Below are 24497 nucleotides of genomic sequence, written 5' to 3'. Positions count from 1 at the left end.
CCACTCATCTCTCTGATGCATTGTCATATGGTCCAGATGGCTGCAGTATGTAGGCAACTGGGAACCAAAGCAGCAGGAGGAGTACATCCTGCTGCAATTTCCTTCTGGTGCTGATCTTGATGCATTCAGATTTAGATTAGTTTGTGGTTAGGAAGTCCACAGGCCTGGGCGGCCTAAGACCTAGCAAAAAAATACACTGTAGCTTGCCAGTATGAAATGACCGGATTTTGCCCCAAAAACTCTGTAAAGGTTACTGCAGCTCAGCCAAGGGAAAATTCCCTCCTGTGCAGAGTGAATTATGAGTTCCACAAGGGTGGCAATCTCTTCCAAGTGGGTCTGTTATTGAAGAAAAACTCAGAACTCTCTGTACTTTAGCAGATTAACTATTACTATGATGTACAAACCCAGAGAAAAATAGGAAACTAGACTTCTTCCATTTGGCAAATGCAATTTTATTTCTGGATTAGTTGTGAGAATTAAACATTTTAAATATTCTAACATATATACCTGCCACACACATTAACTGGCATACTGGAAGAATACTACAAATAAAGTCAACATAAGTAAGCATCTGCATATAAGTACCAAGTTCTCAGGAATGTAATTGTTATTTTTACGTGCTGGAAAAGAGGAGGGCTTCCAAACCTTGAAAAGGCAAGACTTCAAATTCCGTGGGAATTTGATATTCCAATGAACTGTCTCTCAGTAGAACAGGTGAGAAAAATCTAAACACAGCATGAAAAACAGAACACAAACTGGCAGGTACAAGAAAGGAAAAAGACAATGACATTTCTTACGAGATATCTCTGTAATATAATTACTAAATCTACAACTTGCAATAATACTTGAAACCAAGCTAGTATCAATTTTATGGTCTTGAGGAATTTACTCAAATCTAAGGCACAGAGTCACCAAGAGCAGAAAGTTACACTTGGTGGCTTCCTGCACAGTTTAGTCACATATATAGGCTCACTGAGAACAAAGTACAAAACAGCAGACTGTGAATCACACCCAAATTTCCCACCCATGACTATATGAGGGAGGAATTTTTGCCAATACAAATACTCGGGAATAGGGATGTGACTGCACATAATGATTTTATATGAGCTACTTGCTAGTTATTTACGCTGCTGGTACAGAAGATGCTCTATACTCTATGAGCAACACAATCAAAATTATATCGTTATAATGCACGCATTTCTGGTATTCCCAGTTCTTTCACCGGCAGGGTTTTTATGGTCAAAAAACCCTTACAACTGAGACACAAAAACGGACATTGAGAGAGCTACAAGAATATGAGAACAGAAGTTACCTGTGTACTTTCCCATTTTCCCATGAAAATCACTATCTAGGAAGTAAAAATATAATTCTTTTCACACCCAAACTGGCCTGTGAACGTGTATTCACAAGTGTTGCATGTGGGAACAGACGTGTTCTATCTTCATTTGTCATTTTAGAGTCTATTTCCAGGAAAACTGAAAGATTATTTGCAAAATTTGGCCCCTCAAAATAGCAAAAAGAGATCGAGCGCTCACAGTCTGAACTATGCTGGTCAGCAGTTCTTTTCAATCATTGTGCAAAAGAAGTTTTGCTGTATGTCTGTAGAATGATAATAAATTATTCAAACTATCTGAAGAATCTGATGTCTCTAGTTCAATTTACAGGTCAGTCAATAAAGGTACATTTCACATAGTTATTGATTTCCTGTTAATTTACTGAGCAGCAGGTTTCTGTTGAGAAGAGATTCCATTTCAAGAGTTGTAGTCTTCCTTAAAAAAATGTCCTGGGGGAAAAAAAAAAAAGATAGTGAAAAACATGTTGTTAGCTCTCATGCAACTTTTAATCTTTCTAGTGAGCACAGATTTAAACTGGATCTTAAGTAGTTTTGATTTGTATTATAAGTAATAATTGAGAAGACCCACATGCAGCAAGAAATCTTCCCTTGGTAGTTCTAGAGATCTTTGACTGTACTTACAGTGATTACAGCCACAGAGAAACCATACAGAGTAAACTGAATCTCAGAGACAAGGATAATTTCAGAACAAACCCATTCTACAGATATATGACAAAATAATAGAGACAAACTTCACTGAAATCAAACACTCATGAATACTTGTTTACAGGCACACTGTGAATAATCCAAATGGAAACTTGTTCTTTGGACAAGCCTTCACAAGAAAATAATTTATAGTTGCTTGTATACTGATGAACTCACAAAGCCGCAGCAGTGGTCCACAGATAAGGAAAAAACCTTAGGTTAATCCTACTTGTTTAGAAAGGGCCTATTTATTTAATAGTCTAGCAGGTGGTAAACCAGTTCTGCAGAGGATCTCTGAGGGACTTTATGAAGTAGAAACTAAATACTTATGTTTTAATAGCACAGGCATGGCAAAAGCCCAAAGAACACTCCAGCTCCAGCATGCCAGGAACAAAAGCAAGGATGGCAAGCAATGCACAGGCAGGCTCATGCTATAAAAATAACACAGCCTCACAATGGCCAGTCATGTTAAGCCAGGTGTGCTATTCACCATGAGGGACACTGCAGTGGTTACAGCTGCAGGAGATATCCTTGTCTGTACACAGGTGCACTGCCTTCAAAAACCTTTCTGTGTGTGTTGGGACTGACTGCTGATGAGGGAATGGTAGGGCTAAATATACAAAATATAAATACAAAAGTAACAGTTATTTCCTTGCCCATTAGTTTATGCACAGGCATTAAACAAAATTTCACATTAATCTACAGTTGGTGTTAGGCAGTAAAACTGATTCACAGCAAGTAATACTCCAGTACTCTGCATAGAGCAAGAGCCCAGGTTAACAGTGACTACAAAACCTTGCTCTGCCATCTTACTTGGTAGTAAGGATATATTAAAATCTCTTTCAATCAAACTAGAAAGCATGGGTCTCACTCTTGAAACTGTTTGTCCAAAGTAAAACAAGCTGTATGACTTGATACCTCTATCGTACTTGTAGCTGTAGATTCTTCTGTTTCACACCTGTGCTGATTATCTTTAAAACAAGGATGCTGTGAACATTGGCAAGACACCCAAATCCCTTAATCTGTTTTGAAAATAGCTTGCTTAGACAAGAAAAATAACTGCAATCTAATTAAAAAAAAAAAAAACAAACAAAAACAAAACAAAAAAAACCAAAAACCAAAAACAAAACAAAAAACCAAAACAAAAAATCACCAAACCAAACAATAGAATTAAACGTCTGGTTGTGATGCAGAATGTTTACAGGAATTTGTTTCCCTAAATTATGATCTATGGGAATATAGTAAATGACTCAGACTGAAGTTAAGTGTAACTTCTAAAAAAAACCCCAAACCCTAAATCCTCAAACTTTAAACTGAAAGTATGAGTGTGTAGTCACGTACAACCAATTCTGAGAATCACAATTTTGCACTCTGGGAACCACTGCTGTAATGCATGACAGCTACTTATAACTATCAAATTAGCAACCATGTAATGCAGGAGGTTATATAGTCCATAAGAAGAAGAAGATACTTGAAAAATGTGTGACAAAAAAAGCAAACTAGCTATTGTTACTCAGCTTTTAATCCCCAGAGAAAAAAGCTTATGCACTTACATTTCATCATCGTATTCTTTTGGAGGTGATGCTGCAATGACTAAGTCAATCCAATCCTGAAAAAGAAGAGCAGAGGCAAACATCTGCTGCTAAATACTGCTTTTAGAGGTGGCCAGTGGACCACCACAGAATATCAGATGGAGAATCTGGGAGGTAATCTATTCCTGGAAAACCACAGGGAGAAGGAGCAAGGTCTCTATTAAAAACTTCTATAGGAAGACCATTTAATGATTGAGCTGTTTGATTTATAGTTTGAAATTAAAGAAAGATCTACTGTTGCAACAAGATTTAAAAAAAAAAAAAGTTATTCTAAGAGTCATCCTGTACTGGTCCTCTGAGCAATGAGAACAGTTCTTGCTGTGCAAACACTCGCTGTAGCTGAAGAGCAATGTTGCTTGTACATCAAGAACTCAAAGGTAAGCTATTATCAGAAAATTCCAATCAGCTTGCAAGTAATTTTCAATATCCAAGAGTGATTCTACATGTAAATGTACTATAAGTACTCAGAATGTAATGTGTTTAATACCAATCTTGACATGTGGCTAAATGCCATGAAATTTCCCAATAAATTACACACATGGTTTTTAGAGATGGTACATACCAGCATCTTCTGCAGATTTTAGCTTACTTTGGGTGTACCTGATGTACCCACTACTTTTGATGTTTGTAACCTTGTTTGTGTTGACATGACAAAGTCAAGTAGAGAAGGAGCTCTCATATGAGCTCTGTAGGTAGAACGAAGTAGTATTCCAGGTTACTTACCCCACCCATGTTCCAAGCTTTTGCTAGAGTTGCCTGTGCTTCTGCCAGCTTGCTGTCAATTAATATCTTGCCATTTACAGCCAGTATTTCATCCCCTTTCACTATGCCTCCTGGGGAAAAGACAAATGTGTCAGATACACATAAGCAAAACAAAATTCTAGGAGCCTTTTCTGTGCCATATTTGTGCAGTACTGACTAAAATGAAAAGTGTTCTCACTGGATGTGAAGGTCTGCACTAAAAATGGTAGGAAGTTTGCTACAGGATTTTTAAGCATGGCAAAGACAAACTAATTTCTTATTGATCATGACCAGTAAGAAACTAGTTCAATGTGATTTTCTACAGTTTGCCTGTTTGCATAATCCAGCTATACAGCTTAAAAACTGTGAGTGACTATAGAATGTTACTACTATGCCCCATCCCCTGGGGAAATGTTAAAGGCCAGATGGGATGGGGCTTTTGAGCAACCTGGTCTAGGGTAGGGTGTCCCGGCCCATGTCAGGGGCTTGGAATGAGATGATCTGTAAGGTCTCTTCCAACACAAAAAATTCCATTATTCTATAAAAATGGCAAAAGTAATTAAATTCCTGAAGGAATAAAGTGCCATTTCTCAAGGGTTTGCATGACGGTCATTTTTTTGCAAGTATATGTGCAGTGTTTGCTCCTTAGAACTTATTTTGACTTGCTGGTCTGGAATGAAGCCCAACCAGTTAACTGGAACTGGATTTGAAGAGGATGGTAAGAGGACAGCCTTAGTTATGAGAGATCCTAAAAAGAGTGAAGGGCCAAAAAGAGTGCTGAGGAGATCAAATAACTGAAATGTTTTCACTTGAACTTAGGTGCAGGCTGGGACAAGGACCGCAGACAGTGTAAGGGAATATTGCCCTCTCTGCTGACCTGGTCATCACAAGAGTTCTCAAGAAAAGGATGGCAGATACTTCCCACCAGGTGCAAAGCCCAAATGTGTTGGTGAGCATGTTCTTGTGCCTTCGAGAGCTAAGCTTCAGAGGCCCTGGCCATTAGTTGCATTTTAGGAGTTGGGTTTTAGTTGGGTTTTTAACAGCCAGCTGCTTAACTGGACAAATTACTATTTAAAGTAGCATAAAGAACAAAACTAAGCAGTGTAGTGTAGCTATGGTCAGGTAATTGCTTTGCATGTGGAAGTATTACAAATGTCATTGCTTGGAAATTGTGAAATAATAGAGAACACATTCTTTGACTAAAGAATACACCAGAGAATCAGGTGTTGGTTTTATAAATTTTACATAATTATTAATTTAATTTAAGCAGCACATATGGGCTGCCCTTAAACTTAAGACAGAACTTGGATCCTTGGGCAATCTAAGTGAGCCTTTCAGTACCAGGCTATGAGGTCAGCCAGCCATTCTCAGCCAGTGTAAGGAAACACTTTTCAACAGCATTCAAATTCCCCATTGTTGCTCACCATGTTTGTCTGCAGCACCATCCTCGTAGATGGCAGACACAACTATCTTTCCAATTGGAGAATCAATTCCTCCCTCGACTGCAAGGTCCAGTGATCCTTCCTATGAAAAGAACAGTTCTAGATCAGAAAAATCTGTTAATTTTTGCCATTAACAGGTGCTTTATCTTTCCTTCTTCCCAGTACATAAAATGCTTACATGAACGTTTTAAATATCAATCAACCAACAAAGTAATTACCTTTTTTATTCGTAATAGCCGTACGTCTTTTCCTATAATCTGGTCTGGGGTAAACTGAAAAGATATAAACATTAATCACTTCCACTTTGAAAACACAAAACAATTAGGCTGATCTATGTAATTTTTTGGGGAAAAGGGACCTTTCCCCCCTCTAAAATAGTGTAAGAGGGAGACCAGAACACCACATCACATTTTCCTGTAAGAACACTCCTGTTCAACATGACCAGAAAAGACAAATACACAAGACCCAGAAAAGCAACAAGCAAGAATCTTACCTAGTCCCAGTCCTCAAAATCAAGGATTTAGCTTTTTTCAAAAGTTTTTCATATTAAACAATGAGGCATGTTTAAAGTCTCTCCTTACCATTGAATATGGATCAAAATCTTCCACATACTTCTGGAAGCCCTGAGAATAAAATTATATTTAATTGCAAAACCAGCAATTCACTCACACACTTTAACACACAAATTCCATCTTATTTATTAGTGAGAGTACATGTAATTCTGTAAGCTATGAAAGAAGACAGAAACTAAAGAAAAGCCCAGAGAGACAGCAAAGAGTCCATCCTGACAGACAGAAGACATTTCAAAACCTCATGACAGATCAATAATTTGAGTTGGTCATACAATGGAGCATTTCTGAGGAAGAGTTTACCACCTGTCAGCTCCATAGCTCCTCTCTACACCTGACAGAACAGAAACAAATCTTGAAAGCACCATAGGCAGATATGTTCTGCCACACTGTTTGGAGCAATATTTCTTGGGATTATCAACACGTTGGATGGTAACAGGTAAAAATGACAGGCTCCAATTCACCCGTCAGCAGCACTATCGCACACTGTCTGGGTTTTAGGATTCTTTTTCAGACCCCTTCTCTCCCTCTTGATGTGGAGTTTCAGGGAGTTGGCTCCATACCACAAGCAAATGCAGGACAAAAATTTTTTAGACAATTTGCAGGACAACAATATGATTTTTGTTTTCATATGGTTCTGTGGAGGACTTAAAAGTGTTTGTTAGACAATTTGCAGGGGACAACAATATGATTTTTGTTTTCATGGTTCTGTGGAGGACTTAAAAGTCAGGGAATGTCTGAAACATTCAGAACTTAAGAAAATCTTTACTGAGGCACCTAGCTCCCACTCTTGTGGCCTCAAGCTGCAACAATCTGGTGACAGGGCAACACAGAACCACACAACCCTTTGCAGACACAGCAGGCAAGCCAATACCTTACACAGACCAGTGGTTCAAGCTTGATATATTCATTATTGCCTCTTTTCTACTGGATCTGTTTGAGAGCAAAGACTATTCCACTGTCAGAGTCACCTAAGTATTTTTCCACTTGTAAACCAAACACACAACTTAAGATTCCTGTGGTGTATTTCAGGGCTGGCTGTTAAATGGCAAAGTTGCAGCAGAAAGTACAAATGCCTCCTCTGCTATACTCTTTATCACCTCCTTTGGTTGTCTAATTTTGATGTGACTATGAACCTTCTGGGTTCTGATCTCAGCCATAACAGAACTGCCTTACATTAAGTTTGTTACACTGCGTTACATTTGTTAACCAGATAAATGAGAATTTCATGACAAAAATCGGCAAGGGCAGAATTTTGTCCTGGGGGAAAAGCTTCAATCAATCATTCATTATTTTACAAGGTGTATTAATATTATGAACCATTTAACTAAAACTGTAAGAGAAACATTTTACAATGAAAGCTACCCAAAAAATTAATACTTTGAATAATTGAATTAATACTGCCTTTTGGAATCGTGGCTAAAGTAGGTATCTATGGGTTTAGAGAGTAATTTAGAGAAAAGAACTCCAATCTCAGCCAAGTCACTAAGTCATTATGTAATCTGAAGGAAGTCAGTGAACTCTTTGTCCCAGGTTGTCCTCATGAAAAACAGATGTTGCCCTTGAAGGAAGCTTCCCTGGGAAAATAATCTTTAAACAGGAAAAAAACCCCAAAAAGCTCCACAAAAACAAGCACACACATTAAAAAACATCACAAAAAACAACCCCCCAGTCTGCAAGCAAAAGTCATAGAAACATAGAATATGTTGAGTTGGAAGGATCAACAAGTCCAACTCCTGGCCTGCACAGCCCAATCTGCAAGCAAAAGTCATAGAAACATAGAATACGTTGAGTTGGAAGGAACCCACAAGGATCACCAAGTCCAACTCCTGCCCTGCACAAAGTGACACCATGCACCTAAGGGCACTGTCCAAACACTTCTTGAGCTGTCAGGCTGGTGCCTCTGGAAGCCTCTTCCAGTGCCCAACCACCCTGTTGGTGAAAAAACATTTCCTAATATTCAGTGTCCAAACACTTCTTGAGCTGTCAGGTTGGTGCCTCTGGGAGACTCTTCCAGTGCCCAACCACCCTGTTGGTGAAAAAACATTTCCTAATATTCAGCCTAAACTGTTCTCCCCTTGGGTTCATGTCACTATGTATCAGAGATATGATCTGGATCCTATAATGTACAAATATTGCCAAGACAGAAAGAAGACATTACTGAACTGTAGTAAATCTTCCCTGAAATGGACACCACAAATTCAGAGATCAGAGAGTGCACCCCATATCCAAGCAGGGATGAATGAACCAAGGAACAGCAAGTGGAAAGCACAGTCCTAAGCCTACCCTCCCACCACTCAGGACATTTCAGGTGAAAGAGTTAAGAGCATTCAAATCCCTTCTTGACTTACAAAACATTCAGAGGACTGATCATAAGCTGAAAATGGAGCACTAAAATATTTGATTGCACTGAAACAACTCTCTGTCTGGACTTCCAGGTGAAAGCTGAAGTTACTATCTGAAGAAAAAACAACCTCCAAAACACAAGCACTTATACTAATGATACTGCTTCGCTGGTTTCTAATAGCAATAGTCAAGAGCAATTGAGACCAGAAATAACAACAACAAACCCCAAACGAACAAACAAAACCCAAGCAACAACGTGAGACCAGAAATAACAACAACAAACCCCAAACAAACAAACAAAACCCAAGCAACAACAACAACAAATAACTGAAAGAGAAACTCACGACCAGTAATAATAAACTTTTCAAAAAATCACCTCTTTTGAGTACACAATTGTTTTATATTCAGAGCATAATGGCATTTACTGGCAAATAAATCATCTCAAAGCTTCATCTTTTTCAGTCAGTTATCCCTTCCAGATACAGATTGAAACTGATTAAAAGAAGAAAAAGTTATTATGAATCTTAATGTTTTACTGCTCAAAATCTCACACAATGAGCTCACTCCTGTGTGCCAACTTTTCAGGTAATGTCAATGCATCTAACTTAGCTTGCACTACCAAAGGGGTTTTGTACAGAAACTGGCACATTTTACAGCAGTGGAGAAGTTTAGCATAAAGTTCACTTCTTCAAGGAGCCATCTATTGAACCACCAGCTAACCAAAGATGAAGAGATGAAAACTTCATCATTATGACAGAGGAAAGCAACAAAAGTAAAAATGCAGCAGGAAAATCCTACACAATACAGGAAGGCTGAATGAACAAGGCTTTCCACCACCAGTTCCTCTAATTTCCTACCAGTAACTATGTTATGATGATAGCTCTATTTGTCAATCTGATAAAGTATTTTATCACTGAAAGCATTGCAGCTGGACACTAAAAGAAACAAGGAAATCTTACGAATATCAGCATCAGATCAGTTATTAGTGTTCAACTATCTTAAAGGTTGCACTTGACCATATAGAAAATTACAGATGGTTCAGCCTGAAAGGTTTATTCTCATTCTTCTGCCTGGCCTTGCTGGAGCCACAGGCACACACTTAAAGCTTACAAAGACTAGCAGTTCTCATGCACTAGGGCTGTCTTGCATCTTCTGTTTTAGAAACTGAGCAACAGAATTAGAAAGGAAAGTTTTAAATCTATGATCAGTCAAACAAGGAGTACCACACAAAACATGGAAAATGTTATTTTACTTGTTTTTTGTTAGATCTAAATGATGAATTGTAAACCACCATCCTTTTAAACATCTCTTGTGGCTGCAAAAGAAAGAAAATTGCCAAACCAGGTGTTAACTTTTTGCTGTAAATAAGTATCACCTACTCATAATTTATCTAACTGCTTATTTTGCTCTCCTAGGGACTGAATCACACTTGGACTTGTTAGTGCTTGTTCCCTGTGTAATTTCAAAATGAGAGAACACACAGAGTGAAATAGTACTGAATGCAAAGTGGGAAGAATTCTAGAGAAACTACATAAATAATGCACATTTCCATACCACAAGATTTCTTAAAAATATTTTCCATTACTGCTTTTACAACTCAGTTCTACAGAACAGTGCTTGGGTCTCTCATCCACTATAGATGAGAAAAAAAAATTGAAAAAAACCTCTAACCCTAAACATGGACAAAATGGTAGACAATAATTTCCAAGGAATTGAAAAGTCATGGTAAAAATATGTTTATGCATTTAAGGTTTTCTTTCCTTCCAAGGATTTCCTATACTGAAGAGGCAAATTCTATTATTAAATTGATATGATTTTATTGTGTTTGGCTTCAAGGTCTTAAATTCCACATTCATTGTTTTTCTGTCACTTCCACTATTCTGACAAAATAGTATGCAGTAGTTTGGAATCACTTAAAATACAGAATGTCTTCTTAGTCTACAAAAATTTTCAAAAATGAAATGGGCTAACCCCCATATTATTATAGAAAACACTACTGACAGTTCCCCAGCCTCTGCTGAAAACAAATGTAGCAAATCAGACAATGTATTTGAGTTTTCTGAAACAATAAAAACTTTGTACAGACCAAATTCTAGCATTTACCTTTTCAAATTCAATTTGCTTTGAAACCAATTACTACATATCAGTTTTACTGATGCTCCTCTCAGTGTCCTGTAGTCCTACCATTACTTGGAAAAAATATATTCCAGAGTTAATAAAATGCGATTTATGTTTAATTAATACAAACTGTAAGTTTTTGTCTTGGAGGACTTATGGGCAAGTTTGGAAAGATGTTCCACAAATCTCTTTAGAACCTCTCTAAAAAAAAAATATTTTCAACACAGATTGTTTTGGTATGGCTATAAACAATACTAACTGAAATTTCCAATCCTCCCCAATCTTGCCACAAGGTATCTAAGCACCTGTCTTGACTTCAGTCCTGCAGAACCAGGCTTCAAATCTTGCAAATTGGATGAAAGCTTAAATGTTATCTTTTATTTTCAGAAATTCTTCCTCTGGCTACGAACGAATAAGGGAGGAAAAATCTTTTATAGCAGCAAGTGCAGCAGAGCCTTGTAACTCACACAACAGGATGTTTTTGATAGATGGGAGAACAGAGACTTAGGTTCATGGCAGTTTTGCATCCATGACAATCTCACCACTAAATTGTAACAGTCCCCTCCTGTTCTCTGAGCCAAAATTTAATTGGCTTTGCCATGAGTGTATTCCAGTTCACTCTAGTATAGCTCACCCTGATTTTGACTCAGAGCAGCCCTCAGCATTCAATGCCACATTTCCCTATCTATAAGTTAAAATCAATTTCATTTTCATCAACTGTTAAAAGACCTGGTAATTCTGACCTAAATTTGATTAATAAAATTACTTAAGTCACAACAGAGACCATATGGTCTAACTACCTTCCAGGTGACAGGAGACTTCTACCCATTCTTGCATGCCTATTTTATTCTTAAGCACACACTTTTTTCATCTTACTAGCCAGTTGCTTGAATATAGGCCAACTGGATTAGCTGCTTGAATCAAATAAATCCATCAATCTCAGTTTCTTGAGCTTGGGACTCAAGAAAGTTCAAGTCAGGTAAAAACAAGGCGGAAAAAGTGGTGTGCATTATGTCAAATTAAGACACAAAAGCTGGAGTTTCATGAGGTGTGTGACATCTAGGAAGATAAGAAACCAGACAGCAAATGGTGTGTTGTCTTTGGTGATGCTCTCTTCCACTAAGAGAAGTGGAACTAGTCCTGTATCTGAACAATGAACTTCTACACACAGGCACAAACCCACACATAGCAACCAATCAAACCCCACTCCCCTTTTGCATGAGATCTAATTACAATTCTTACAGACCTCTGGAGACAGGCAGGCACTGTCTTGTTTGGTTTGTCATACACTGGCCTTTTGTTTTTTTAACTAATAGGAGTAATCTCCCTCTTTGGTATCCATGCTGGTTTTACTTCACATACCACTTTTAGCTTCATTGCAGTGAGAATGAATAAATACCCTTTACTGCAGTAAGTCATCAATGGAAGTAAGAGGTATAAGGTCTACCAAACCAATTTATAGACTGATATTTCTCTCAAAGTCCTACCAGAATATTGCTCCCAAGGAAATTTTCATCTTCCAACTAATATAAAGCAGTTTGGGAAGGAAGATGATTGAATCTGAAAGATTTTACCAGACTTGTGATTTGGAAAATGTGCATGCATGCATAACAAATCATAAGACATTTCCCATGGAGGTGGATCTTGTTGCCAGTTTTTTAAAATAATTGTATGTAGTCAGCCTTTTAAAATTTGTACCAAGACTGTTTGATCACACATAAAGGTATTATTCATTTTGCAAATTAGTTCACATATATACACTTTTTCAAGAGCTAAATGATATTAACTGCAGATTATGACTTTGTTCATTCCTGCCCAAAGGGATTTAGTATTGCTTAGAGATGTTAAATTACTGAACACAATCAAAATGAGAGCTCCAACTGAAGGAAACATCTCTACTGGAGGGATCTGAATTTATTTTTATCTCATGTGCCTGCCTTTTTTTAAGTAACTTATTAAAACTGCTTCCAATTACTATTCAATTCATTTATAATGCAGAAGCTTCAAGATGACTCTGGCTGTGTGTGAAAAGTGGTTACTAAGTATCACTTAAATTTGTTCCAAGTGTAACAGGGGAAAATAAAGAAGCAAGAGTATCTAAATTATTAAAGCGAAAAATGACAAAGAAATCCATCATGTTTTAATGAATCATAGCTAGGAATATTGTGCGCATAACTTACTGCCAGAAATAGCTTTTAATTAAATAAATACAACACAAATTTGATGGGTTTTCTATCACTTACTGTCTTACAAATGCATATATACATATATCCACACACATGCATGAACAAACACAGAACTCTGACACAAACAGCTTAAGTCACGATGACCCTCAAGAATAAACACTACCAACTAGTTCACCAGCTATTTTAGGTGAATTTCAAGGACTGTCAGCTGGGAGTTATCACCTGTCTGAGCAATATTTCTCCTTTTTTTTTTGCTCAGTAAGCCTTGGCTCACTTCTCTCATAAACTACGATTCCCAAGGATGCTACATGGTTGGTCCTAAAATGTTTAGCCTCTGACTTTCCCCTTCACTTGCATTTGAAACAGAAATGAAAAAGAATTAAGAAAAATAAGCTGATTGTGAGTGAATTTTGGAGGAACTCTGAATGACTAGTATTAGAGTCTGATATAATGACATACTTTTTTCCCCCCTGGAAATTAAAAGATATATTTAAGTTTTATATATATATATAATCCATTATATTATAAGGCATATATCTTTCAAGTATGTTCAGAATTGTTTACAAAGGAAAAAGGTAATTGACTTATTTTTTATTATTTCATTTCTGATCAATTCAGAATTTATAAAAATAAAACCCAGTATCTGAATATATGAGAAATAAGATGTACAAATTCTAGGGCTTTACACTCCTCTGAAATTATGCACCTCTGTACAAAAATTGTCATTAAATGTGGCTTTTCCACCTTGGAAAAAAAAAGGAAAAACACTGTTTTTTACTTACCATTAGTGACTGCTTGAAAATATACAGGAATTTTAGTTAGCAAGAAATGGGACAAAGGTTGGTTCTTTGAGGACATCTCAAAGAACAAAATCAAAAACAAACCCCCACAGTACTGGAGCACTCAGAAAAAGGATATTAAAAGGCTTACCAGGGCCTCTGATTTGATTGTTGGCCTGACCACGAAGTTTGGGTCAGGATGCAGCATAACTGGTTTAGAGACTATAGGTACCCCTGGATGACGCTGGGTAGGTGGACTTGGAGCAAGTTGCTATGGAGTTAATTTAAGAAAATTACAGTTTACAATCTAATTGTGCAAATCCATCATTTCACCAAGACACCTCAATTCAAGTGGTTTATCATAATGAATTTTAATACAAAACAGAGCTGACAGAATTATTTTAACTAAGGCTTACAAAGTCAACAAACCAAAACACAATTTCTCTTATATCCAAGTAGTAGCTTTTCACCTAAATTCTGGCTTCACCAGCAAGATTATGGAAAAAATCCCAGCCCTGTTTTTGTGTTTTTCCTGTAAAGGCAACAAACTGAATGAGAAGCTAGAGGAAAAAAACCAAAACTGCTAAGGTTGAGTGTAAGAACACAGTGAACCCAAAATAAGATGTAACTGATTAGTTATGGCTAAATAAATCTTTTAAGATGAAGTTCAGCAGGGCTGCAGCAAACAGCTTTCCGCAAGGAATTTCAAGTTAAAAGATCTTGATTTAACAGCAAGGATTTATTAGGTTAATTCCCTGCCCTTGACTCCACAAAGTAGAGATACCCAGAGGCATCTGAGAACTCATCATTCAGCATGTCCTAGTCCAATCCTACACTTCTCACTCAGCCAAAACTCCCACTGACATCAAGCACAGTTTTATTCAAGAAAAGAGTTCAAAACTGAGCCCTGTGGGTTCAGTTTCTGACTTAGCCCCAGCAACTCTTGGGACACTTTTCTCAATGTTTCTCATAGGAAATCTGATGTATTCCAGAGATTCTTACGGTACAAGCTGTAACCTCTGAAATTATTTATCTGCTTCCAACAAATGGGTAAAGGCACTTTTTGGATTTGGATTTGGTTTTTTGTTTGTTATTTTTTGTGCATGTGTGTGTTTTTTCCCCTGTGGGCTTATTTCCCTCCCATCCTTTCCTTTCTTCAATAATTAAAAAAAAAAAAAAGTTTGAATCTGATATTTTCAAGTCCCTGTGGATATCACTCAACTAATGTTGTTCCACTCTGCAAAACACATTGTATCGTTAAACGTTCTGAACTCAGAAGAATCAGAATCAACAGATTCACAGATACAAACTTGTTAAGCTGCACTGGAACTGGATGATTTCTCCTGGAGTTGCACAATTTAGCAACAGATTTTTCTAGAGTGCAGAATGGATGTCTGATCATTCTGACTCAAAATCAGTGCAAAGAGATACCAAACAAATGGTGGTTCTGAAACTTGCATATTAGCACCCATTATATTTAAAAGGTAGTTTGAACCTAGCAGTTTTTGCTTTGATGGAAGAACAAAGCACATGTGCTGTGACACACAGACATTCACAACATGCAGATATTGACTGCATTTTGCTAAACTCTTGAAATACAAAATCCTTGGACCATTAGGAGTCACTTTCACCACTTGTGCTTTCAGCACAGCAACGTATCCACACAGATCATTCCATATGCTGAATTTTCAATACATTATCTCTGCAGAGTGAAACCCCTGGCAATTCCTTTTCATTGGCACTCCATGGGAAGTTCATGAAACCACAGCCATGATAAACAGCTTGTGACATACCAGCGGATTGCTTGACACAGGGGACGCTTTGCCAACGTGGGAGGCGTTTCTTACAACCTAAACAGCAACACACTTAGTACTGGGTTCATATAAAGTGTAAAGCTAATAATAATTTTTTTCAGAAACAGACAATTTATACCAGATATTTTAACAGTTAGTTCTCAGAACTGTTTCTGACAGGATTTTATTCCTTTTGTCAGGTTTTGTTCAAGCTGAATTGGACATTTTAATTTATCTGAGTTAAAACCAAAAATGGAGCAATGTAGAGAAGATTTACATTCTTGAGTAATATTAAATGAACTTATGGGACAACTACAGTTGTCTTACTTTTTGGCTTTAGGAGGCATTGACATGAGATCTTTAATCCATAGCCACACAAATGCCCTGCTTTTGCTTATGTGTGGGGTTAAAAACTGACTTTGTAAAAGGTAACAAGAATAAATTGTCAAGCTTTGGATTTTTCTTCCATTTCTGAAACGACATGAGATATATTGAATTATCTGTTTATAAACAAAGCAGCTTTGGTTCAATTAATTTTACTAAGAGCCTAGTTATTTCCTCATATACAGTAATTATATTCAGTGAAAACTGACATTAATTTCAAAGACTAGGTTATTTATTGTATATTATTGTTACCTAACATATTTTTCTTAATTATTAATTTATTTTCCCTAACACAGCTAGCAGTGACAAACTGCCAGAAACAGGTATTAGATTATATTGATTTGGGGTCAGATAAGTATGGCAGTTCCCATATTACTCCTTCTAGCTGAATAGTCTCTGTTCTCTGTAGAAGAGTGTATTTCTCCTCTCAACACAAGTATTTTGTACACTTTTGTCATTTCACATCATTTTTATTTTGCAAATAACTTGGGAAACCTGCTATCCATAACAACATATGATATTTCCATTTCAGTAGATCTAGCACATTCTTGGCACTCCAAATGTGTGGATCCATGAACCACATAGATCAAACACTATCAGGTCCATGTAAGTTTACAAGAGATTCATGGGTCACATTGGGGCAATTATTCACAGAAAGAGAATCTGCCAGTTTCCACCAAAAAGGAATAAATTTGCATATCCTTCACCACCCAAAGAGAATCATGCAAATACAAAGACTATTTAGTAAACATGCAAAACTCCCAAAACCCAACAGTACAGTCAGTCAACCCATGCAGAAAACTGTGCAGAAAGACGTGACCATATGGGATCCTCTTCTGCTGCTTGAAACAAGTAAGCAGCTTTTGCCAAAAGAACAAGTACATAATTCTCACTACAGTGCTTAGCAAAGGGAATTATGATGAGTCAGCTGCCATTTCTTTCCTAAAGCAAGATTTGGCACAAGATTTCTTTTATTTGATCCTCTTTTGAAATCAGATTGCAATAAGGAGAAAATCGGTGTTTTCTCAAAGAGCAAAAAGTCAAACCAAGTTACCAGCTCTTGCCTTTTTGTTTTACACAGTTTTTACCTTTTAAAAGTTTGACCTTCTGACTCTAAGCTAATCTCCTCTGTCCACTCCTCACCTAGCAAAGCAATTTGATGCCACATTTCAAGCACTTCTACAAGTAATTTTCACTGCAAGGATACTTTTCTCAAATTTAACAATGAAATAATCTGCTGCCTGTGATTGCCTTTTTTTGTTTTTTTAAAGTCTTTAATCACTCAAGTCCAAACAATCTTTTTCTTTTAACTGATACATTCTGCTTAGTACATCTGCAGGTAATAGGGTTACAAGGTATGCAACCAGGAGAGCAAACTTCTCCTGATTTACATTTAAAAAATGTGAAAATGAAACTACCTCTGGCCTGCATTCACTACTGAAAAAAATGAAGAATCCACCCCATTCCCTCTTTTAACATTGAAAGAGGCAGAAGGGTAGGCCCAGTGGACAAAGATGGTGATGGATCGGGGCAGGGAGGCACGCAGGGGAATGATAAAGGAGCATGCATCCAAACAGATCCCGAGGTCACCTGGGAAGCTGGTGTTACCAACAGGGCTGGACCTCGTGGAGCATTTGAGGCAGGAGGTGGATGAGCTGGTGGTGCTGGGGTAACCGTGGGGGGAGGCAGTGGCGGCGGAGGCGGCGGCGCGCGCTGTTTGGGTTTGTCAACTTCATCTAAGTTGATGTCATCGAGATCTGTGGTGTGCAGCTGCAGGCCCCCGGCAAAGCGCCGCATCGAGGCGACGGGGGGAGAGGCAGAAGGACGTCCGCTCGCTGGCTACGGGTAACAGAGCAGAAACCTGCCTCAACGCTTCCGAAGAATGGGCAGCCCTAGAAAACCACTCAACCCAACTGCTCCTCCACAGGAACATCTTCGCTTCTCCCACACAGGATATACATAAACCTTTTCATCTCTGAAAGCCTTTCAAAAGCACTCCTTGGGATTCCAGTTTGAAAAGAAGAAAAACGGGAGTGGTGTGACAGCAGCTACTTGCGTAAGGGGGCCGACAAAAGAAACCCCACAAAACCCCAGTGGCATGAAGTTTTCAGAAGGCAAAATCACAGGACAAACCAAGATAACACAACTTTTGCTTCTCTGGCTCTTATGAGGAGAAAGCAAGAATTACTCCTCACAAAGGTGATTATTTGAAGGAAAATAATCAAAGACAGCCCTTGAGATTCTTTGCTGTTAAAAAAGGAAAAGGGGTTAAAGTTTTGTAAACATAACCACACATTAGTACAAGAAAGGAAACTAAGCTTGAGCAGCTATCAAAACAAAAATTTAGTGTGCTGTTAAATTCAAAACCTCAAGGGGCTTGAGATTTTTTAATTTATGTTAATCCACAAGGGGCTTGAGATCTTATAATTTATATTAATCCACACCAGATCTATTGGGGTACTAAACAACTTCAGAATGCAATGAGCAGCTCATCCAAAAAAATAAGGATGTCTGTGAGGTTGGAGTCTACATATGCTGTTGGAGTTGCTAACATTTCTTCTATCAGTGGTCCAACTGGACTATCTGAGAAAATTCATTTTGATATTTTGTAGACCCAGCTGAGGAAACCTTACATAGATAAGCTGTCTGGCAGACACATTCATCTTAGTCTAACATGGCAACATGTCCCTCAAGTGGATAACACTTCTCACATTCTTCTTATCTAACATGCTCACCTCTTTGTGCTGAAAAATTGCTATTTCTTTGACAGAGGAGATCTTGACTGCTCTTGTTCCCAAGAAACAGTTCCAACCTGTAGCACCCGAATATCCTTCAGCTGCATTTACTCCTAAGGGGCACTCAGATTTTGTGTTCTACATGTTTTAACTGCTTGGGCAGGTTTGTAGAAAAATTGTAGTAGAGCAATTATATATAACGTAATGGAAAAACTGATGGAACAAACACAACAGAGTGCTGGTCTTAAATCCAGGTTGAGCTCTGAAAATACAACAGTGTTTGTAATGTTCCTTCTTACTTTACAAAGGGGGGCAAAGTTCTAGCAAAACACAGTCTGCCAAGTTTGGATAGTGAGAGAAAACCTCTGCATAATCATTCCACTAAAGACCTGCACTGAAAAACCACATGGATCTGAGCCTAGGGCCATGAGGAACAAAAGATCAGCTGCTTTTTTCAGAGCTGCTCCACGCTGACCTGGCGGAAAAGCATGTGAGAGCATTCCCCAAGGACCCTTTTGTGGTTGCAGTTTCTCGGGGATCCCATGGGAGCTCAGCAGATTGCAGCATTCCTCCTGGAAGTGGCTTTCCTTGGAAGACAGCCAGAGCAACAGGATGGTGGGAAAGCCTCACCACACATCTAGAACCATCAGGCTCTCAGGAACAATCACTTTCTGCAGCTCCCTGATTAAAGGGGACTACTTAAAGCACAAGCCCAAACCCTATTCCTTGTGAGTTTCGTATCTTTTTGTAATTTTCTTACCCTGTTCCTTTATTTCACACAATACAAGGAAGATTGCAAGAGCTCATCATCAATGATCTTGTGTTCACATGATACTAATAAATATAGCTGGATCTAGCTTTTGTTACTGGCAGCATGTCCCACCTAGCCCAAATATTTCATGATGCAATAAAAAACCTGTTAATTTAGTGGTGATAATAGAGTTATAAAGGACAATATACAATCAGTTCATTAAAATAATGTTTAAATTCTCATAAACTATAGGAAAAGCAAATTCTATAGATTGTAAGTCATCAATTATTGACATTTCCCCCCCCCTCTTAGAAAGGACTGTGGGGGGAAAGACAAAGACAGATTTTTTCACTGGTAAAACCTGTTGCTTTTAGGAGACAACTTTCCTTCATGTAGAGATCATGCAATATATGGAAAAGCTAGAATTTTACCTCAGGAGACTCATTCTCCACAGAGGAGATCTGTTCTAACCGTGTTTGACAAAGTCTTTCCACCCAGTGCTGCACCTTTTCTGATTCTTCCAGGTCTTCTCGTTCTGTCTCAGATACCTTGATCATAATATTGGTGCATTAGAAAAGGTTATACATATGGTCATAAGACAAATATATTTCAAAAGTATGAAATGTCACCTAAGATAATTTTCAAAATAATAATAATACTTTAAAGGATTCCCTATTTTGCTGTTTTTCAGTAAATTAATCATTACACATGGACACAACTGCAGAGATATCCTCATTTAGACAAAAGCTGACTAGAAATAAGAAAATGTGGCAACAGAATTTTGCAGTAAAACAGTTTTTAAAATTTCATTATCTCTGAAATAATTAAACAAGTGTCCTGCTAAAATAATTCCACTAAAAATCCATCTAATTTTCTTTCACTATAGCTTTGCACTTGATAAATCACAACATACCTCTTGTACAAGACGATTTATTTTTAATTGCTTTTCTCTCTCCAGCATTCCTTCTTTCTCCTTGGCAAGTTTTTGCTCAAACTCCATTTCCTTTTTATTCTTCTTCTGTTCACAAAAACTATCACTTTTTGATTTCTTTCGTTCTTTCCCTTTCTGGGAAGGTTTTGTGACAAAAATGTTTACATCAGGTAAAACCACCACAAACTTTGATCTTGTTACATGAGTGTCTGCCTTGAAAAATTAATTACAGTCTATGCAAGTATGGAGACAGTTTTTTAAAAGAAAATCCAAAGTTCATTTACCCAGCAATTTGCAGGAAAGTCGAACTTTGGAGGTCTTGTGCCCCCCTAACATAAGCTGGATGAGATCAGAGAATTCAACTTTTTTGTTCCTCTGCAAAGTTACAACTTTAGGGCACACAGGCCCATTACAAAACTGAATATTTAAACAGTTTTCATGGGGTCTTGATTTTCCATCTCTCTGCTTTGGCATTTATGTACAAATATATGAATGATTACTTTCAGGTGACAGATGCTCATGTACATGCAGATGTTCGTAGTCCATGCACACAACAGCTTCATGCATATGCCCTAAAATAAGCATTGCATCCTCTAATAAAACTAAAATAAGGAATTATAAAGGAAAGGTTTAGATCAGTGCAGAAACTGAGTTGCTTCCAAGAAGGAACACTGCATCACAAAGACCATGTAGCTCCTACAAGCACTGAGTAGAATCTGCTCAGATGAGTTAAATAATACAGCACAAAGTGACTCTAAGATTTTAGATGTAGGATACAAACAAGGGGAAAAGCTACATAGTCTTTTGGAAGCCTCTGTTCTTGTTGTCTTCAAAACACACACTGCTCCTTATTTCTTCCTTAGTGATGTCACATTTTCTGCTACCCTTTCACCTTTGCACAGGTAGGACTTTGTTCATTTTGGAAATACCATGTTCTCCTTTCATTTATGAAAAGTAAAACAGAGGAACAGGTGGGCATTTATTGACAATTACTGTCCCAGCCAGAAAGGCTGTGCTTCAGGTTTGATTTTGTTCTTCTCATCATCATCATCAGTTATTGACTTTTCTTGCTTTGAATTCCCAAAACCACCACAAAGTGCTTCACATTAAATAGCATTATTTGTCTTCCTTTCACCTTTTGCACACTAATATTGATAACAAAGCCTTGGAGAACAGACATTTTCCCTGGCAGCTACAGAAGCCAATTCCCCCAGTCAAGCAGTTAACTGGAACTTTTACTGCTGAGTTCAGTGGGATGTGGTCTATTGCCTCATGGTTACATGGTGGTGGTGTTTTAGGGAGGGGAGCAGGGGGAAAAGGAACCCCAAAAACATTGGAGATAAAGCTTAACTAAAAAAATCTAGCTTTTCACACTTATGTTTTAACATAAACCTAATTCTGTGGTCTACTTTATTCAGGGCTAATTAGTTTTCACCTTAACAACAATTGCCAATATCATCCTCTTAAAAATTCAAAGATACATTTAATACTGTCTGCTAGATGTAACATCAGGCAGGTCAACTTGCTAGGTATCAACATTTGAAGAACCACCAAATTCAAAGGCACTCTAAGCAGTACAAAAGCCCAAGTCTTCTAGAACATGAACATATATCTGGCTGTCTTAGCTGAACTCCCAGCATCCAGATACAACAGGATGATTCATCCTTTCCTACAATTTTCCCCATGGATTCAGTTTACTTCCTATTATAGACATTTTTAGTACAGAGTGAAATTTTGTTTTTAAAACAAACAAAAAATCATTAACAATGGGGAGTAGGATAAAAATTCATTACTACCAAAAGCAAATGATTAAAAATAAAACTTGTCAAGTTTCCAGTGCACACAGTGTGGTAAAGTTCAACAGGAATTGTGTTAAGACCATTAGTATATGAAGAGGTATTTGGGCATTCTCTGAACTATAGTTGTAAGCAGCAACACAAAATTTACCCTCTTTGTGTGAAGAGTTTCCACAGTAAGCATGTATAATTTTCAGATAAAAATCCTAACTGCCCTGGCTTTCACACAGGTTACAGATCCATGATGATTTAGAGTCACTAGCAGTACAAAAAGCTATTGGAATGCACCATCTTCTCCTGATCTCTTTTAAGGGGAACAGGTATATCCTGGGCACACAGAAGGTCAAAGCAATAGTCCTAAAGAGTGTCACAAATACTTCATCTGTCAGAAACAATCCTGACCTCCTCTGAAACCTTGAGTTCTTGCCAGATACACACACAAAATCTTCATGGCACTTTTACCACAGTTAATTACCAAAAACCCACCACTAAAGCACACAACACAACAGCAATCCCCCTATAATATGGCTAATATACATTGCAATAAATAAAGAGAAGGAAGCAACAGCAAGTATAAAATATTATTTGAAACTCTCATAAATTGAAATTGCAATACTTCAGCAGTATTCTATACAGAAATATTCTATCAGCTTAAATATTGTTAACTTTTTTTTTGTTTTTGTTCATATGTGCATGCCTAAAAGCCTTTTGCCTTCAGCACTCCTTTTACAGGGAGATTTGGAAGGGTATAACCGGATAATTTTTGTCTCTACTGTTTTTATATACACATGATTGAGGACTTTTGGAGAACATGAGGACATGCACTGCCCACCTGTAATGAACACCTGCGAAGTATTGTTGTACAATTCCTTCTGCACATGGCAGAACCCAGAGCCTGAAGGACTCAAAACGACAAAGTCCTAGACACATGCATCCCAAAGGCATCTTAATTTGTGCACATGTTAAAAGAAGGAACATTTGACTATAAAGAATGTTTACTAGTAACAGAGACAAAAAAAAGAGGAATTCCAATTCAAACACACACAGCAAACAAATTCACATTTCAAACTTTGTACCTTACGAATTGTGGGAAATTTCCCTTCATACCGATAAAACCATCCAAAAGCTACAAAAGGCAAAGGAAAAATTATTTTTTGAAGAAAAGCCATACTCATGGCTCATACTCAGACCAATCAACGCTGATACATGTAACTGATTAAAATTTATTTGAAGGCGCAACACCAGAAGTTTGATATTACTTAAAAGTTCTTGGCTAAATTATTGATAAGTGGTTCTAGAACATTTAGTCATAGGCATCCCTTATTTTAATGATACACATTTTATGCCAAACAAAGAAAATGCAACAAGTAATCTTCATACAGAACAACACAGGCATGTACATTGCTAAGATTTCTATAGTCAGACCCCTATTTTAGAGTAGTTTTAGCAAGCCTTGTGAAAATTAAACAAGTGTGCAAACTCATTCAAGCTTGTGGCAGAACATGGCTTTTGAGGAGACATGAAAAGCTCCATTTCCCAGGACAAAATATTTCAAGCCAAGTGCATAATATTATAAAATATATCACTAAGTAAAAACATACAAAAGAGTGTATTACCATAACTTCATATAAGAAACACTGCTAACACAGAGTGCTCAATATAGTCCACATTTCTGTAGAGTTGTTAGATTTCATATCAAGGTATCTTTAGATGCAGTGACAGCAGCAGTGTCAAAATCTTTCATCATTTACTAAAGGACCATGCATATTGCCCTAGGAAAACTAAATGGTCAGCTGAATGTCAAGACTGACTGTCAGGAGGAGGTGAGACACAGGAAGAATCTGAATCAGGATAGGAAGTCAGAGCTGAGTGGCAAACCTGTTTGTCCTGCTTCATGTTCACTTCATCCATGTCATCTGTTTCAAGTGGGTCATGTTCAACTCCCTTTAAATCTTCTAGAGAAACAAAGGAGGAAAGGGGTGAGGGGACAGAAGTGACAGTAACTGGGGGTTCCCATGAAGTGAAAAAGAGAGCAGTAATGTGTGACTAGAAGTTTCCGTGAAACAAAAAAAAAAAATGTAGTTAGTGATGGGATGTTTTTCTAAAGAATTGTTAAAAAAAAGGCCCTACTTAAAACAATCTCCAACCTCCTCCACTCCTGAAGAGCTGTTAGAATCTACATGTGGACAACTGGTCTGCTATGTGGTGAAGGGAAGCCTGAGGAGTTTGTTGGCTTTTCCTGTAACAGAACCATCAGCAGACTTCCCCAGTCACACACAAAATAATATGATAAAAT

The 24497-nt window shown here is 37.6% G+C and overlaps 1 protein-coding gene across 1 annotated transcript in view; it reads right to left on the bottom strand.

Annotated features, from left to right (window-relative positions):
* Positions 1-457: 457 nt before the first annotated feature.
* Positions 458-24497, bottom strand: part of USH1C (USH1 protein network component harmonin) — a 47039-nt gene continuing 22999 nt past the window's right edge. The window contains exons 15-24 of the mRNA XM_041414969.1: positions 23278-23327; positions 20388-20540; positions 19906-20022; positions 6395-6436; positions 6032-6085; positions 5796-5895; positions 4354-4463; positions 3592-3647; positions 2529-2648; positions 458-1783 (exon numbers count right to left, since the gene is read on the bottom strand). Of these exons, the coding sequence (XP_041270903.1) occupies positions 2549-2648; positions 3592-3647; positions 4354-4463; positions 5796-5895; positions 6032-6085; positions 6395-6436; positions 19906-20022; positions 20388-20540; positions 23278-23327 (782 nt within the window). The 3' untranslated portion in view covers positions 458-1783; positions 2529-2548. The remainder of the gene's footprint in view (positions 1784-2528; positions 2649-3591; positions 3648-4353; positions 4464-5795; positions 5896-6031; positions 6086-6394; positions 6437-19905; positions 20023-20387; positions 20541-23277; positions 23328-24497) is intronic.

Source organism: Onychostruthus taczanowskii, unplaced genomic scaffold, assembly GCF_017590055.1.
Source record: "Onychostruthus taczanowskii isolate IOZ18803 unplaced genomic scaffold, ASM1759005v1 scaffold49, whole genome shotgun sequence".
Classification (NCBI taxonomy): Eukaryota; Metazoa; Chordata; class Aves; order Passeriformes; family Passeridae; genus Onychostruthus; species Onychostruthus taczanowskii.
The sequence above is the reverse complement of the archived record's forward strand: the minus strand, read 5'-3'. Positions and strand labels throughout refer to the sequence as shown.